Consider the following 15545-nt stretch of genomic DNA (forward strand, 5'->3'; position numbering starts at 1 on the left):
AGAGACCAACACTATTTACTTTGTGCCCCTATTCAACTTGAAACAATATACAGCAGTAATCTGAATTCACATTAGACAGATAGATGAATTTTGAAACTTCAAATTTCTCAGAGAAGCCAAGGAACTTCCCAGTAAAATAAAAAAAATGAATTTTGGCTCTGAAAAAAATGAACAAAAGTCTTTTATTTCTGCCACTTAATGAAATCTGGAAAAATCCCTTGTGGTTTTCATGTCTGACATCTCAATTTTGACAATTATGAAAGCCTTCTGCAGTCTCCATTTACAGACTAAAATAATACAGCTTTCCTTTCAAATCAGTCAAGTTAAAAATACTTGGCAAACCCTTTTAAGAGGCTAAATATCAAGCCAATTTAAGAACTGTGGTGAGTTTTGACACATTTTCAAATGTTCACAATGTCTAGCACATTTCTTTCCTTATTCCCATCCACACAACCTCACCTTTGCAAGGCAGAAGCAGGCCAGCATTCTCACTCGGTAGAAGCACTGTTCCTGTTCTAGTATATCAGTGAGTGCAAGCCGTGATGCTGGCGTGGGGAACTTTTCCAATGCCAGAATGGCTTCTTCTTGTGCAACCACATCTCGCTCATATCGAAGCTGATACTGCCACATGAAATCAGACTGTTCAAATTCTACCTTCCTCAGTACTGACATATCAGGGTCTATTCTTATCCAGAGCAAAGGGGAATCAGCACTAAGACAGACATGAGAAACATTAATAGTTTACAGCATTTCAAGACTCTAGAAATCAAAAAGATGTTCTGACTTGTTATGAGTTATGTTTGAAGTATTTAGAGTCCAAGAACCATACATGAATTTAAGTTAGAAGGGACTTTTGAAAGTCATCTGATCCAGGCTCCTGCTCCTAGGATGGCAACTCTACAACCTTTCAGGGCAATCTGCCCAAGACACTTAAATGTCAGTGAAAGCAGTAGTTTCACTGTTTTTACACAACAGATGTGAGTTCATGGTAAACTACTGTATAATCTCAGTACACTCAAAATCTTCTTCCTCAGGTACCATAACTGTCATGGCTGAGAAGCATACTTTATGACCTTCTACACTTGCAGTCTACCAGAAAAAAAAAAATCAAAGAGAATCCCATGGTAACCACTAAAGCTTTATGTACTGGCTTTCATCAATAGACATGAAAATACTTTACAAACACAAACATGCTATTGTGTTGAAAGCTGACATGGGTAACCATGCAATTGCACAGAACTGTCAGGACAAACAATCATAAAAGCAAAAGTATCATCATGCAGGATTAAAGTTTTAGTCCCGAAGATGAAAATACTCAATTGTATTCTACACAAGGAAGTGTTTTATACTTAGTATTCAGACAGCACCATTATGGCACGAGTCATTTGTGGGAACAGCAAGCACAAATAGGAGCTAGATGCTCAATGCTCCTAAAAACAATCTAAAAATCATTTATTCATGTCTGTTAATACAGAAATTATAACAGTGATTTGCTCAATGACTATATCCCCTCTATAAAATTATTTCTGGGCATTTTTAGATAAGGTTTAATTTACTAGTTATCTCCAACGCTTTAAAGCAAACTATCCTTCTACAATGAGACACCATTTAGTTTTCAAGAAAATATCACTTACTTTCATCAGCAAGCAAAGTACCAACACCTATGAACACCTTTCTGAGAGCAACACCAGCTCCAGCTCAAGGAGGGTAAAATGAGTATTTACTCTGAGCAAGAGGTTGCTTCCATAGAGCTTAACACCCTAATATATTCTTTTCAGTATGAAGTATTTCAACGTTCATTTGTAATCTAAAAGAATTATTTTTAAATTAACCATAGGTTTCAAGAACTTCTTTATCTTAGTGCTAAGTTAAATGGTCTTCATCGAGGTCCAACAAAAAATGCTGACTTTTGTCTTGAAATCTGCCAGTCATATAATGAAGTCCAAATCTACTGTCAAATTCTTAAAACAAGAAACATGCTTCAAATAAAGGTAATATGGCTCAGTGTCACACCGAGAAACTACAGCCAACTTACTCCATAGCAGAAAGGTCCATGTCCACCTCTTCTCCATTCATCAGTGGAATCTTTTTTTTCTTATTTCTGTTAAAAAAAAAGAGAAAAAAAGAAAATAAAGGTAAGTATTTCAAAAATCATCCTACTAGCTAAGGTATGCTTAAAAATGAAGATAAAGTTTGCTAAAGTAATTTACCAAACCAAAAACCAATGCTCACTCAGGAAAAAAAAATTTAAAAAATCAAAGTTGAGCTGTGCTTAGTTTTATTCAGAAAAGAAACCACTGGGGACTCTAACAGAAAACAAAAACTATGTACATGCTTCAATTCATATACCCTCACTTGAGATTCTTTTCTTGCCTTTCTTTAGTCTTCCCCCTTGGTGAGAAAACTCATTCAAAGCCTTTATGAAAAATCTGATGAAGCTGGAGCCTTCATTCAACTTGTTCTCCTATACAAACAAACTTCTCTATAAAACTTTATACAAAATTTAAGATCTTTATTCAGAGCTGCATATAAAATGTAAGGTTTCTTGCCGTTCACAAACGGTAGTAAATTCTATTTTCTCCCCTTACATCACAGGTAAATCTTATTCAATAAGATCAACAAGATGTAGTTATAAAATTTTAAAAGCATGTATTTATTATCAATGCCCTATGCATTTTCAGGTATCCACAGTAAAAAATGCTTGCAGTTTATATATTTTTAAGTCTTACCTTCTGCTTTTAGAATGGCAAGGTATATCATGCTTAAGACTATTTTCTTCAATCTGCAATGTATGGTTAAATGATCCATCAAGTTCTTGCACTGTCACTTTAAGAGGACCCTTAAAGTTCAAAAGATTGTTATTAGCATTAAAAATAATGCTCGTTAATGCTCACATCACACTTATATGCGTAGGTAAAATATGGAAAATTGGCCTTACCACATATTTCTGAGTCCCAGGAGATGTGTAGTCTTGTTTTATTTCCAATTCCAAGACATTCCGTTTTCTATTAAATGCAAAGCTGCCGTAAAATTTGACCACTCCACTCTGATCTCTACAAAGCAGTATAGGAATTCTGCGGCACAATGCAGCAACTATAAACAAACATAACTCTCAAGGTTTTCACTCACTTTTTACACTTGCTTTATGCTTTTTTTAACTCTAAAATCTCCTATCCCAAGAAAATCAGGAAATGAAAACATGTTCCTTCGTAAGAATTTCCATTTTTTTTCTTTAAACAGTACTTTAATGTACATTCATGTACAAAGGAAAAAAAAAAAAGGAAGTACAGTGAAAATTATCTAGGTGGAAAGAATTCATCATGAAAAACTACACTGGACCCTACCACATTCTAATGTCCCTGACATGCTCTCAGAGAAAGTTACTGAGTAAATCTTTAGTAAATTCCATATGACTTGTTTTAATACACACTTCAGGTAAACCAAATTAAGAGGAAAACATAGCGACCTTCTGTTTTCTACCTGTGCTGCACTTAATTATTTTATTGCGGATTTTCAAAAATGAGTCATTGCACGTGTTGTTCAGATGTATACAGAATAGTTCACATATATATGAAACGACACTATGTGACCAATAAAAAATAATTATCTCACTCCAAATTTTATCACAGGCAATAACTTCAGGTAAACTGTTCTGTGAATAGCTTCAGCATTCATTATTATTTTGACATCCATTACTACAGTTTATTTATAATAAAACTACAACACTAGGAAAACGTATTTTAGGCTAGGGCATGCTCCCAATAAGTGTCTGATGACATATGGCAAAAGCAAGAAAAGAAAACCTGTTCTTTAATGTCCTGACATTTAAGGAGAGAGCTGCCAGTTTCAAGCAGGCTTCCTGTCACACAAAACTCCTGTCCCCAAATACATGCATTTGGCTAAATAGATACCTCAGACAGACTGGCTCTGTTCATGGTGGTTGCCTTCATAAAGGTCTGTGACATTGCCATCGGGTAAAACTTAGTCCTGTACTGTTTTAACCTGCAGTCACTAATTAAAACTACCAATTAAACCTGTTAAATGAAGCAAATTTAAATTTACCCTCACATCAATCCAAAACAAGAAACCCTATTTCTTGATTAATATCACTGAAATTTGAAGCATCAACACTCAAATTTTTATTTGAGCTAGACCTGAAGGTCTAACACTAACACAAGCTACCAAGCTGTTAAATACTAGTTTATTTTAAACCATCAATCCGTGCTTTAGGTTACACATTCCATGGTGATTTACTGGAAATCACATCTAAAAATGCACCAGACTATAGCATTTTCCATGTCAGACTTCAGCATATTTCTATGGGCAGTGTCCTCTGGAATTCCTTTAGTGTAATTTGGCCTTGAATTCCACCAGAGTTTTTGTGCTTCCTGCAAAATAAAACTTAAAATCGCAGCAATTCCTTCTGGTAAAGAACACCCAAAAGAGCTAGCATACTCTAAATGACTATAAAAGGACTATGAACCTGTGACTCACATCTATTTCTAATTCAAAGAATAATGTACTTAAATGTTTAAAGCAAAGACATGAAGTATCTTTCTTCACATTCCTTTAGTAGTGCCAATTAAAAAACAAATTCATTCTCCATATTAACAATCCAAACCAAGAATAAAAAGGATACACCCACTGCTTTATTAAAGGTTGGATGTCTTTGCCAGAGACATTTGAGATAGATTTCAAAAACCCAGATGTGGAAACCAACATCTGACTCCACATGTGTGACTGGAACTTCTGAGATGAAGCAGTGCTGGCCAGACTCAACAACTTGTTGAAAACCTAAAATGATAAAAAGTTATTACTTTCATTAAGCACTTCAACATACAAAAGAAGCCTTTCTTTCCTGATTAGTTGCAATTGAACTCTAACTAAAGGCCAATAAACTCATTCCTTGATGACTGACTTCAAAAAAAGTCTTTCAAAATAAAAATATTTCAGAAAATTATTTGCTTGTCCATATCAGAAATTGTGATTTGCAGACATGAATGCGTCTTTACTTGAGGTAAACTACGAATGATGCTGAGAAAAGAAGTGAACCCCCAGCTTCATAACATGAAGTGTGTTTTAACAAAAATAAACTAAAAATGTCATCTTTGCTCATAATGGCTGCAGGTAGAACTTAGGCAGCTTTTTCACAAATAGAGATGAACATAAAGCGTACCAAAACATTTTTTGTAGCCATTTTCCAGTTCTATGCATCTCTAATGAACTACGCTTCAAAAACCAAGCAATTTATGAAGTTAGTCACTGAAAGTGCATGTGGCCTTTATTTACCAAATTATAAAACGCAGAGGTTAGCAAAGTACTTTAAAATCACTTCTTTTTACCTGAGCTTTTTCAAATAACCAGCTTTTTAGGAGTTACAAGTATACCCTTTCTTTTCTTTTCTAACTTAAGCCAACACTTCGCATACTTCCTTACCATAGTCTTACACAAAATCCCTTATAAGTCCATAAGCTTTAAAATTAACTATAGTAAAACAGATCACTAAATAAATCCGCTTTTTAGAAACAGAAGTCATGAGGTTCTCTGTTTACCTTTCTAGCTATCCCTTTAAAAAAATGCAAAGAATAATTAAAATTTATTTAATGGAAGCTTTAAATCTGCTGTATTTTCAACCTGACAGCAGCTGCTTGTAAGTTTTAGCACATCCACATACATGTTATCTTTAAAAACCAGGAATCTGATGCTGAAAGGAAGAAGTATCACCTAGTTTCTAGTTTGGTGTTTCTTTATAGCACCCTATCTTTTTAAGGCATGTCACAAAACATTTAAAAAAACTACAATTCTGTCATTTTATTTTGAAATATTAAACTTCTGCAATCTCCAATTCAACTGTTTCTTCTAATATAAAGATCTATGCTCCCTCTAGCACTGAAAATGTCATGCAGTGGAAAGAACAGAAGCCAGATTCTCTTTACTTTCATTATTAATATCTGACTACATTAGCTCATGGTGACACTAGTTATGGCAGCAAAACTACTAGTAAAACAGGTTCTCAGTGTTGATAACCAGTCATTTACTCAAAGCAATGAAACAGCCTAATATTACAAAGAATAAGGCGTATATAAAAACATTACTAGTTATGTTTAACAATAACAGCTAACCTTATCCTAACGCAATGATCAACATTTTATGTTTGTTCCACGATGTTTAAACTACTACTTAAAACATAAATGGAATCCTATGAAAAGCTCATTTGCTCTTTCTTAACTCCATTTTATGAATAGAAATTGCAAATTTCTATTTGCAAATAATATAAAGCTGTCTATATGCCACATAAACATTTAATTACCTACCTGTAACATGAACTCCATGCTGATCCTGTTCTCAATCAGTCTCATAACAAGATGTGCTTTACACTGGAACATTGTATAATACTCCCAGGACAGTGTATGAGGGTGTTTGATAGAAAAGTGTAAGTGTGATGCAGGGCTGAAAAATAAAAATAAAAAAAAAAATTGTTTTGCATTTTATGGAATGAAAACCAAAATATAACTTAACAACTAAGATTATAGGCACACCAGCATTAGGACCTCTTCTACTGCTTTAAAGATGTAAATTATGACATTTCAAATGACCACGCACAAAGGTTACTGGGGTGCACATAGCTGGAATACGGCAAGTACTGTATAGAGAATAATGACAGTAATACGTCTGCACAGTAACTTCTCGAAAAGACTGGTAGCAGTGAAAAAAAGAGAAGGGAATCTATGACTTGAGTTTGGAAATTACTCAAATTGCATGCTCCCTGCTCCACTTCCACTTTTAAGTGCTTGTACATAGTTAATATTTTACATTTAAGCAAATAACTTTTGCAATTAAAGAAAGTAGGAGTTTTAAGATTAAAAAAAGACCTTCACGATCAATTCCCCTGAGTCATCACATTTAATTTTAGTTAGCAAATTTATGCTTTCAATAGTTTGGCAAATAGATGCCTTCTAAATTAGCTATCACATCAAGGCAGACTATGCAGAGCATCATGCTACCAATGCCACACTATTTCCATAACTTCCTGTGGCACTCCTTCACACATACCCTTTGTGTCTATAAGCAAAACATTTAAAACAGTCTAATTTCATTCCACATCAGAAGACAGACACAGACAACCTGAAATTTTTTTCAAACAGGACTAATTTCTGGATACCTTTAGTGGCTGTACAGCAGTAAAGCACCATATGACCTAATTTTGATGCACTATAAAATTAAAGTTTCACACTTCAGAACATGAACTTTCCAAACTTCAGCCCAGTTTCAAAATAGAAAAGTAACTTTAATACTGCGTCTCCCTAGAAAAATAAGACCTTTTTGCCCTTTTTCAATTATTTGAGAAGATAATTCTGAGTTTATTTTAGTGATGAACCAGGGCTGTGGAAACTGTATTGTGTTGTGCTTTGTTTTTTTCTTTTAGTTCTTCTTTTCTTCTTCACACTTGATTATTTTTTTTCCCATGAACTAATAACAAATACCTTAAAAAAAAAAAAAGGGCCCACACCATGTCAGGCCAACTTCTTAAGAAACAGAAATCCAGACTCATTTTATTAGGGTTGGTGTAGAATGACAAATTAGCCACTGTGCCATAGCAAACACCAACCACATAAAACTCCAGGGTTCAAAATAGGATTTTCCTGGGATTCTCAGTTATAGATAACCTAACTGAACCATTTCAAGATGGATGAGGCAAGAGATTTGTCCAAAGACTTTAGAAGACACTGCAAGACAGAATGAAATAATTCCTGAATTGTGACTATCAAAGACAAGAGGTATAATCCTGATCTTTTATGCCAGCTGTCTCAGAAAGAGATGTATCTTCCAGAAAGTTCACAGACCTATTAAAAAATATTTTTGACTAGCCTTTCCATGCACTTGGAAGGCGTATGGCATTAGGAAGCTTTCTAAACAACAAAAAAGACCAGTACCTGGTTTCTTGTCTGCAATTCTTAAGATTTCAGAAGACAGCAAGGACCAAGATAGCCATAACACCTCAGCATTCTTTTCTTATTCTTTTATTTACTGGGAGATTCCCTTAACTTTACTCATGAACATCTCTATAAACATCTTATGATACAAAAAGAAAAGATTTTCTAAATTTAAGCAATATCCTTTTCAGGTATACTGACTATATGGATGAGAACATACTTAACTTTACTACTTGCTGTTTCTTGTTGGTTAGCAATTACTGAAGTCTCCCTTATCAAAACTGTCCTGTTATTTTGGACACTTCTGTATTCTAGGGTAAGGAAGGGTTAGCAGCCATGAAACTGAAATGCAAGAATGGAACTGAGGTTGTGGCTCAGACATTATATAATAATTTGGTCTCAGTATAAAACTATTTATCCAGCTTCAAATTATACACTTGATTGACTTTGGTAAAATTCTTTTCTTAAAAATTATAACCAAGCCAGGAGCCACATTCTTGGCCTTCTTAAATTCACTAAGCGTTGATTGATTTCGGCACTGGTTACATTATTTAACTGCAAATCAAACGAGACCAGGTTGATTGCATTTGAGAGCTGCGTTTTGTAGTTCATTCAGTTTTAATACATTTCTTCCCATTGTATTTTTCTTTAACTGTTAGACTTTTAAAGCTGTTACTGGATTGGCAAGAAATAAGAATTCAAATTAGCAATATGGGCCTAGGACCTTTGTCAAAGTGAAAAGTGAGCTAGTAGCTCTTCCATGGAAATTTATAACCCTCATGCTCTTGAGCACAATCCAGCCATTCAGTGCAAACCTGTCAATCTGCTTCTTCCACTTGAAATACATCTACATACACTTCTTGAGGCTTCTAATTTTTTTACAGCAGGGTGGTACCACCACAATCAAAGACTGAAGAAAACCAAAAATGCAAGAACACAAAATGAAGAGGTAACAAGCACAACACTTCACTTTGAAGCTTCAACCCATTCAGCAGTTAACCTGCAATTTCCGTTCCTTCATTTTCCCAGGCTCCGGGATTTTTTCCTCAAAAAATCAAACTCTAGAGAGCAGCGTTTGTATTGCAGTACATATATAAACAAAGAATTTGTGATAGCTGTTCTGTACACAAATTAATTCATCTGAAAAGTTACTTTTTTTCCAATGATTTCTTTCCGTATTTTAATTCAGGTGAAAATTAGATTATTATCCAACCTAATTTTTCTTCATATTATTACGAATTGGGACTACTTTAATGCAAATATGCTTGGCAGGAAACCTTATCATAACAACCAGAACGAAGAAATGCAAAATATATGTTAAAGAAAAATGCTCTAAACATCACCATTATGAAAATATCCTCCCAGAATACGAACCATTCCCCAGAGTCAGGAACACATATTTAATTTATGTACAAGGAAACTTTGCAATCTATAAGAAACAGCAAGTTGTAATTTATATTTAAGTGATGTTACGATTATCAAGCCATAATAGAGAGAAGCAGCAAAATACACATGGGAAGACAATGTCTAATGATACATCACACAGAGGAAACATACATTTAAGGGGATTAAACAGGAATTGGTCCATTATTTGGCTCCAGTTCTAGTTTAAATACAATTAAATATTAAAATTAACACTTACAAAGTAACTTTTCTTATAGTGCATTTATATTAATGTAGCCGTTTTCCCTAGTTTATTCTGATCCTATTAGTCTAGATTTAGTTTCTCTGTGAGGGAATATGCTGCCAAATTGTAACGCTGCCAATTAAAAAGACTGCCAAGACCTAACTCATTACCCCACATTTTCCTTAAGAAAAAGAAAGAAAAAAGGGACATCATGACCAATGTGATACCTAAAATTGATGCTATTAGCTGTGACTTGCTTTTCAGAGGTATATGCAACAAGACCACCTAGGTACTTGTCTGCTTCACGGCTTTGAAAAAGGACAGTGAACTAAATCAAAATCCATCACGAGCAGTTGTTGAGGATTCACCTGGCTGGGAAACTGGCCAACGTCTCCTATTCCTGATTTGAAAAAACATTTTCTTCTTTTTACTCCCTCCTAAACCAGATCATTACTCGTATTTAAGTGGGTTATCTGTATACTTGGTTCAATCTTAAATGCAGAGTTTTCATTTTGAATTGAAAAAAAACCACAACAGGATTTGTACTCAAAAGTAAGAGAACCACTGCTGCAGACAATTTAGGTCAGATTTTCATAACAGGGGGGCTTCTGCTGCAGTAAGAACTTGAGCTGATAGATTCTCCCACTCCATCTGCACTTTCTCAACCTGTTTTGCACATGCTGCTCATGGGTTTCCAAAGAGCACCTGTTTGTAAGGCTGTGTCACAACTAGATTAATTTATCCAAGATAAGGAAAACATGACAAAAATGTGTCACTGACACCTGGACCAACTTACTGATCTGGCTTCTGGTAGTGCTTTCCAATCTCCAAAATTTCCAATTTTGACCAACGCTATTGAGTGGGTAGTACAGGAGTACCACAAAACAGGTAAGGAGAATATTCCTAAGCTAGCACTACTGAAGCTACAGTTCCTAATGAAAATACCAACTCAGCCACTTCACAGTTATCAGTGGTGCTTCATAGACAACTGATCTAATACTTTTTTCCCCCCAATTGATAAGACAAATTTCGTGCAAGATTGCAAGGTAGTAACTGACAGTGGACACAAAAACAGCAAAGAAAAAGAAAACTGATAATACCTTAAAAAGCCTAAAAATTACTAACCACGCTATAAATAGCTCAGGCCAAAATTCTGGCTCCATCTTCACTCTCATCCTCTTACTAAAAAGTAGTTTCGTAACAGTATTAAAAACATTCATTGTACTTTATTCCCTTCAGGATTTAAAGCAAAAGAAAAATAAAACAACAGTGACCCAATATACTCAAGATGTACTTTATGAGACTGGTAATAGATGCCTTGGGCAGCTGCAGTTCTTCAGCCTTTGGCCTTATGCCGCACAACACACCCAAGGCATATATTAACGGCCCCATAAAAACATACCCTGTAATGACTTGCTGCTTAAATAAACATACTTGTCTTTCTCTTTTCCTCCTCCGAATATTGGATGCAGCAGAACTCCACCAGTCTTCAGTTCGTACGCCACTATTTGATCTAACTCCTAAAAAGTACAACATACGTAAGTGAGAATAATTTTGGAAAGTACAGAAATTAGTTGAAAACTTAACATCATTGTTCAAGCCATACCTCAAAAAGAAACGTTTTTACAAACGCAAACTAGTATTTTAAAATCAGAGATCTTCCTCAGCATGGCAAGCAATAATAAAATAGTAGAAATTAGCAATTAATACTTGTTCTGGGTCTGGAAAGGGGGTCAACACACAACAGTATTTAACTATAACATACCTAAAGAATATTACTGCTCACTAAGGAAGTTTCCTCTGACCAATGGAAGTTAAGTGTTCACCATTTACTTGCAGTGCAAAGTAGTACTGGCTATACCAACGCAGGAGACTGCAACGTATAAAAGCTCACCTCACCCTGAACTATGTCCACGGCAGACAGAAGCAGGCTCTGTGTCTGAATTTGTGTGCTGCTGTGCCCATGTTAACAAGCACACTTCACGGCAGGATGTTTGCATGGGCTCACTATCGTCCAACAGTCAGCATGGCTTTTGGATCGAATCGGGTCGGTTTTAGCACAGGGAGAGTGAATTGTTGTCTGACTGCAACCTGATGTTGGACAAAGAGTTCCCAAGTGTTGACATTTTTGTATGTATTGATTTGTATCAACTGGCACCCTTTCATATGAAATATTATGTTCAAAGCGGGATGGGAGGCTGTGACAGCAGCACCTCTCAGTTCTACGTGGAAGCACTTAACCCACAGGGAAAGAACATGAGCAATTAATACTCAGAAACATCCCTGAATGCAGCACTAGACTCTAAGACATCCAGTTTTGTTGTTCTCTATAGCACACGCAACACAGGACTGAGATAAACGTCTTAGATAAGGATAGCATACTTGGTCCCTGTGTGAGTAAGGTAGGTAAATGAAGCCCATGGGGTTAGGACTCTAATTTGGAAAAGAAGGACAGCAAGAAAACGTGACAAGAGAAAGAAGAGGAAGATCTTTCTACGAATGAATGTCACTGACAAAGAATGAGGACTCGCTGCCATTATGGCTAATAAGTCCCTATCTCACTGCTTTACATTTAGAAATGTAAGCTATAGGCAGAACTTTCTTTTTCAAGACAGCTGACTCTCAATGGAAAACAAAAATCTTAATGGAAATAAGGAACTGTCACCACAGACATCAAAAGCCTATTATAAAGCTAGGACTTAAATGAGGCTAAAAAGATACCTGATCCACGCTAACATCAGAGCTGTTCTGAGGTATAAGAAAGGCCATCACAGTATAGCAACATTAATTCACCAAACAGACCTCTTCATGAATCCCATATTCTACTGTGAGTGCTAAAAAAAGTATTCTTTTTCTTTTGACCTTTTCTGTCTTTGAGCAAAAATCAAACGAAAAATAGGAAACCTAACTGCAGAGACAATGAAAATTATTATTGGTAAGCCAGTCATGGAAACATATTTTGGCTAATATGTTCGGTGTTTCTCCTTGCAGCAAGTAGTAAAAATATTTTAGCTCTAAGTTTTGTTACAGTATCTTTAGATTGTAACGCAAAACTATGTTATGTTCTGTTTTCATATTCCATCTTTGATTTGAAATGTCTGAAATGTACAGAAAATGTTACTGTTATTACCTGTTTAATCCAGTGGCGATATTCATTAACGCCAAAGGTTTTTTTCATCCAAAGGCCATAAATATAACCAGAGATTCCCTTCAGCACCCATTCATCTGACCTATAATAAGAAAGCAGCATGAATTGTGGCACTTCAGAAGGTATTTTGTAAGGGATGGTATTTCTGACCAGCTCAAAAAAGCCACAAGTTTCAGCAAGTTATATAACTTCTCTAAGTCAATAGAGGTCTGATGAGCTGTGAACCCATTTATGTAACTTGGCACCTAGGTGGGACCGATAAAACTGAAGAGCCAGTGAAAACTGAACTTGTACCACAGAAGCCCAGATTAAAACATAAAAGCAAACTATTTCAACTGAAATAGAAACATGGTAGAAGTGGATAGATACGAAAGTTAAAACAACTGTTAATCTACATGATTAGCACGATTATCTTAATTTCTTTATAACCATATCAATGCAATGGAGAACGTTTGGAGAGCAAGTGGACAAAGTACATATCTCACAATCTGGTGGACACTCATTTAATTACCTCTTTAAATACTTCTTTAAAAGAGAGAAAAACACGGGAAAAACCAGACCATGAACATGACCTAGAATCTGAAGCATAAAAATGACAGGTAGGTCATCTGATGAGGTATATGAACATCCATAATGATGAGGAAGGTAAACAGAAGGACACAAAAGGGAGTCAAGAGACAAAACTGTCTTGACCATGGTTACAGACTGGTAATAAGCATCAGAGCAAGAAAAATTCTACTAGTGTAAGTATCAATTAACTTTAGTTTTTATTTTTAAAAAGCCAAGAATATTCTGGAACATACACTTTTGCCACAAAAAAGTCGTAAGTCCCTTGTGCCTGAAATATAAAGTGTATGCAAAAGACTTCAAAATAAATACTGATCAGAATTACATGAGACAACTGTGGGTGATCTTCTGAGGGATGGAGTTACAGGGAGTTTACCAACCCAGTGAATTTGTCCCTTTGGCACTACTTCCTGTATTCCCCTCTCCTGTACTTCTCCATTATTTATTACTTCTCTGCTCAACAAGTACTTCCTGTGCAGGTTACATTTCTTCATCCAAAGTATCTGACAGAAATTCACTGATGATACAAGAGTCTCCTCTATAAATTTACAGGTGGCATAGCACACTACCACAGTCAGTAACAATAACCTCTGAGAGAAGACATGTTCAACCACTACAGTCTTTTGAACCTATATCTCATATTCCTCTTTCAAATAAAAATAAAAACAAAAACCCCTCATCCTCTTGGATTTTCATTTATTGAGCTGGTTTTATTACTCTTCCTTTTCTTCTACAGCTAGTTTTTCCACTTATTCTTCTGCTAAAATACAAAATGCAAATTAAAGTTTCAGTTTCCTAATTCTCCCCCATTTTCTAGAGAGTACAAAAGTAAAGTACTTACCAGGACATTCTGGATATAAAACATCCAAAAAACTGCTGGGCCAGGGCCTGTGCTAAGCACCTCCTCGTCAGTGGAGTTTCATCTATAATCATTGCGCTGTGCAAGAGATTTGTGCTGGACCGCCATAAAAAGAGAGTAACACAATATGAGCACAAGCTCAAAATAAAAAAAAAAAAAACCAAACCAACAGCAAAACAAAGACCTTATTTTAAGAGCCAAAACAAATAAAATAATTCTTTCACTAGCTTTCCAAGGAGATATTAACATCTTTATTTAATAACCTTTATCTAGACAGATCTCGTGCTATTTGCATATATATACACAACTTTTTCTGTAGAGTCAAAGTAACTGAGCTGGTGAAACTCTTTTGGGTTCATGGTACCTTCCCTCAGCTGAAGGAAAACAAAAACATTATTGAACATCTGCACTTAGGTCAATCTCAAATATTTCATGCACGGTGTTCAGAAAGAAAACCTCCGCCAATTTAAGATTCAAATCCAACTTCCCTATAATATGTGTAATTGGAAATGGTGTTAAAAGCTTGTAATGTCAACAAAACCCAGCTTTTTCAAACTAGGGAGCCCAAAACTCAGGCTATAAAAGTAAAAGGAGCATCAGCTATTTCTCAACAGTCTTGGACCTAGAGTTTCTAAGCCCATGGATTTAGAAAGTGTGATTTTCTCAAATACTAACCTGAAAATACTCATGGATGCATAAGCAGCTACTTCAACATATGCTTCATCAATAAAAACAGTCTTGAAGCAGGAGTACGGATAGCGGCAGGTAAGAATCTCCTCGTAAAATTCAAATACCTCATGAAGGTATGATGTGGTGTGTTTGAGCAATGGGAGTAGTTGTGGTAAGCAAAAGTGAGTCACCTACAAAGGAAAAAATTTGGTATGGGATCAATGAATATATTCATAAATATCAAGTTTGTTATGCAATAGAAAAATAAGCAAAAACACAGCTGCCACAAATCTAGCAGACAACAGTATTTTCAAGCTGTGATAACTGATGTGATGACTGATTTTTTTTTTTTAAAAACAGCTATTATCTTTCACAAACGAGCATTTCCCACCAGTAAAATTTAACAGAATACCACGACTGACGACAAAAATCTAATGTTTGCCTTTGGATCAAATAAAGCGTAACTATTTCCGAGTATTTTCCTATCATGCTTTCAAAAGGGGAGTCTTTATGCCAGCCTGGTAACCTCCCAGGTCCATCCCTACCCAATCTGAAACTACAGCTGTAAATTTAAGTCACTGGACTTCAACATTATGGCAACGATCGGGTACAAACGCAAACCCTGTGTCCAACTTCGTTGAGAAGATTAGTTAACCTTGTAGAATTTATTTTCATCTACTGTCAACAGGATGGATTTAAACCTATTTTGAGATATATGTTGTTAACAACTCCAACTAAATC

The 15545-nt window shown here is 35.5% G+C and overlaps 1 protein-coding gene across 3 annotated transcripts in view; it reads right to left on the reverse strand.

Moving 5' to 3' along the window:
- Nucleotides 1-15545, reverse strand: part of TAF2 (TATA-box binding protein associated factor 2) — a 58560-nt gene that overhangs the window by 29449 nt on the left and 13566 nt on the right. For all 3 annotated transcript variants that reach the window (XM_013185031.3, XM_013185032.3, XM_048071331.2), the window contains 10 exons: nucleotides 14811-14995; nucleotides 14118-14231; nucleotides 12692-12791; nucleotides 10996-11081; nucleotides 6315-6450; nucleotides 4640-4794; nucleotides 2939-3053; nucleotides 2730-2839; nucleotides 2036-2101; nucleotides 460-712 (listed from right to left, as the gene is read on the reverse strand). In XM_013185031.3, the coding sequence (XP_013040485.1) occupies nucleotides 460-712; nucleotides 2036-2101; nucleotides 2730-2839; nucleotides 2939-3053; nucleotides 4640-4794; nucleotides 6315-6450; nucleotides 10996-11081; nucleotides 12692-12791; nucleotides 14118-14231; nucleotides 14811-14995 (1320 nt within the window). The remainder of the gene's footprint in view (nucleotides 1-459; nucleotides 713-2035; nucleotides 2102-2729; nucleotides 2840-2938; nucleotides 3054-4639; nucleotides 4795-6314; nucleotides 6451-10995; nucleotides 11082-12691; nucleotides 12792-14117; nucleotides 14232-14810; nucleotides 14996-15545) is intronic.

The sequence above is a fragment of the Anser cygnoides genome, chromosome 2 (genome assembly GCF_040182565.1).
Source record: "Anser cygnoides isolate HZ-2024a breed goose chromosome 2, Taihu_goose_T2T_genome, whole genome shotgun sequence".
Taxonomy (NCBI): domain Eukaryota; kingdom Metazoa; phylum Chordata; class Aves; order Anseriformes; family Anatidae; genus Anser; species Anser cygnoides.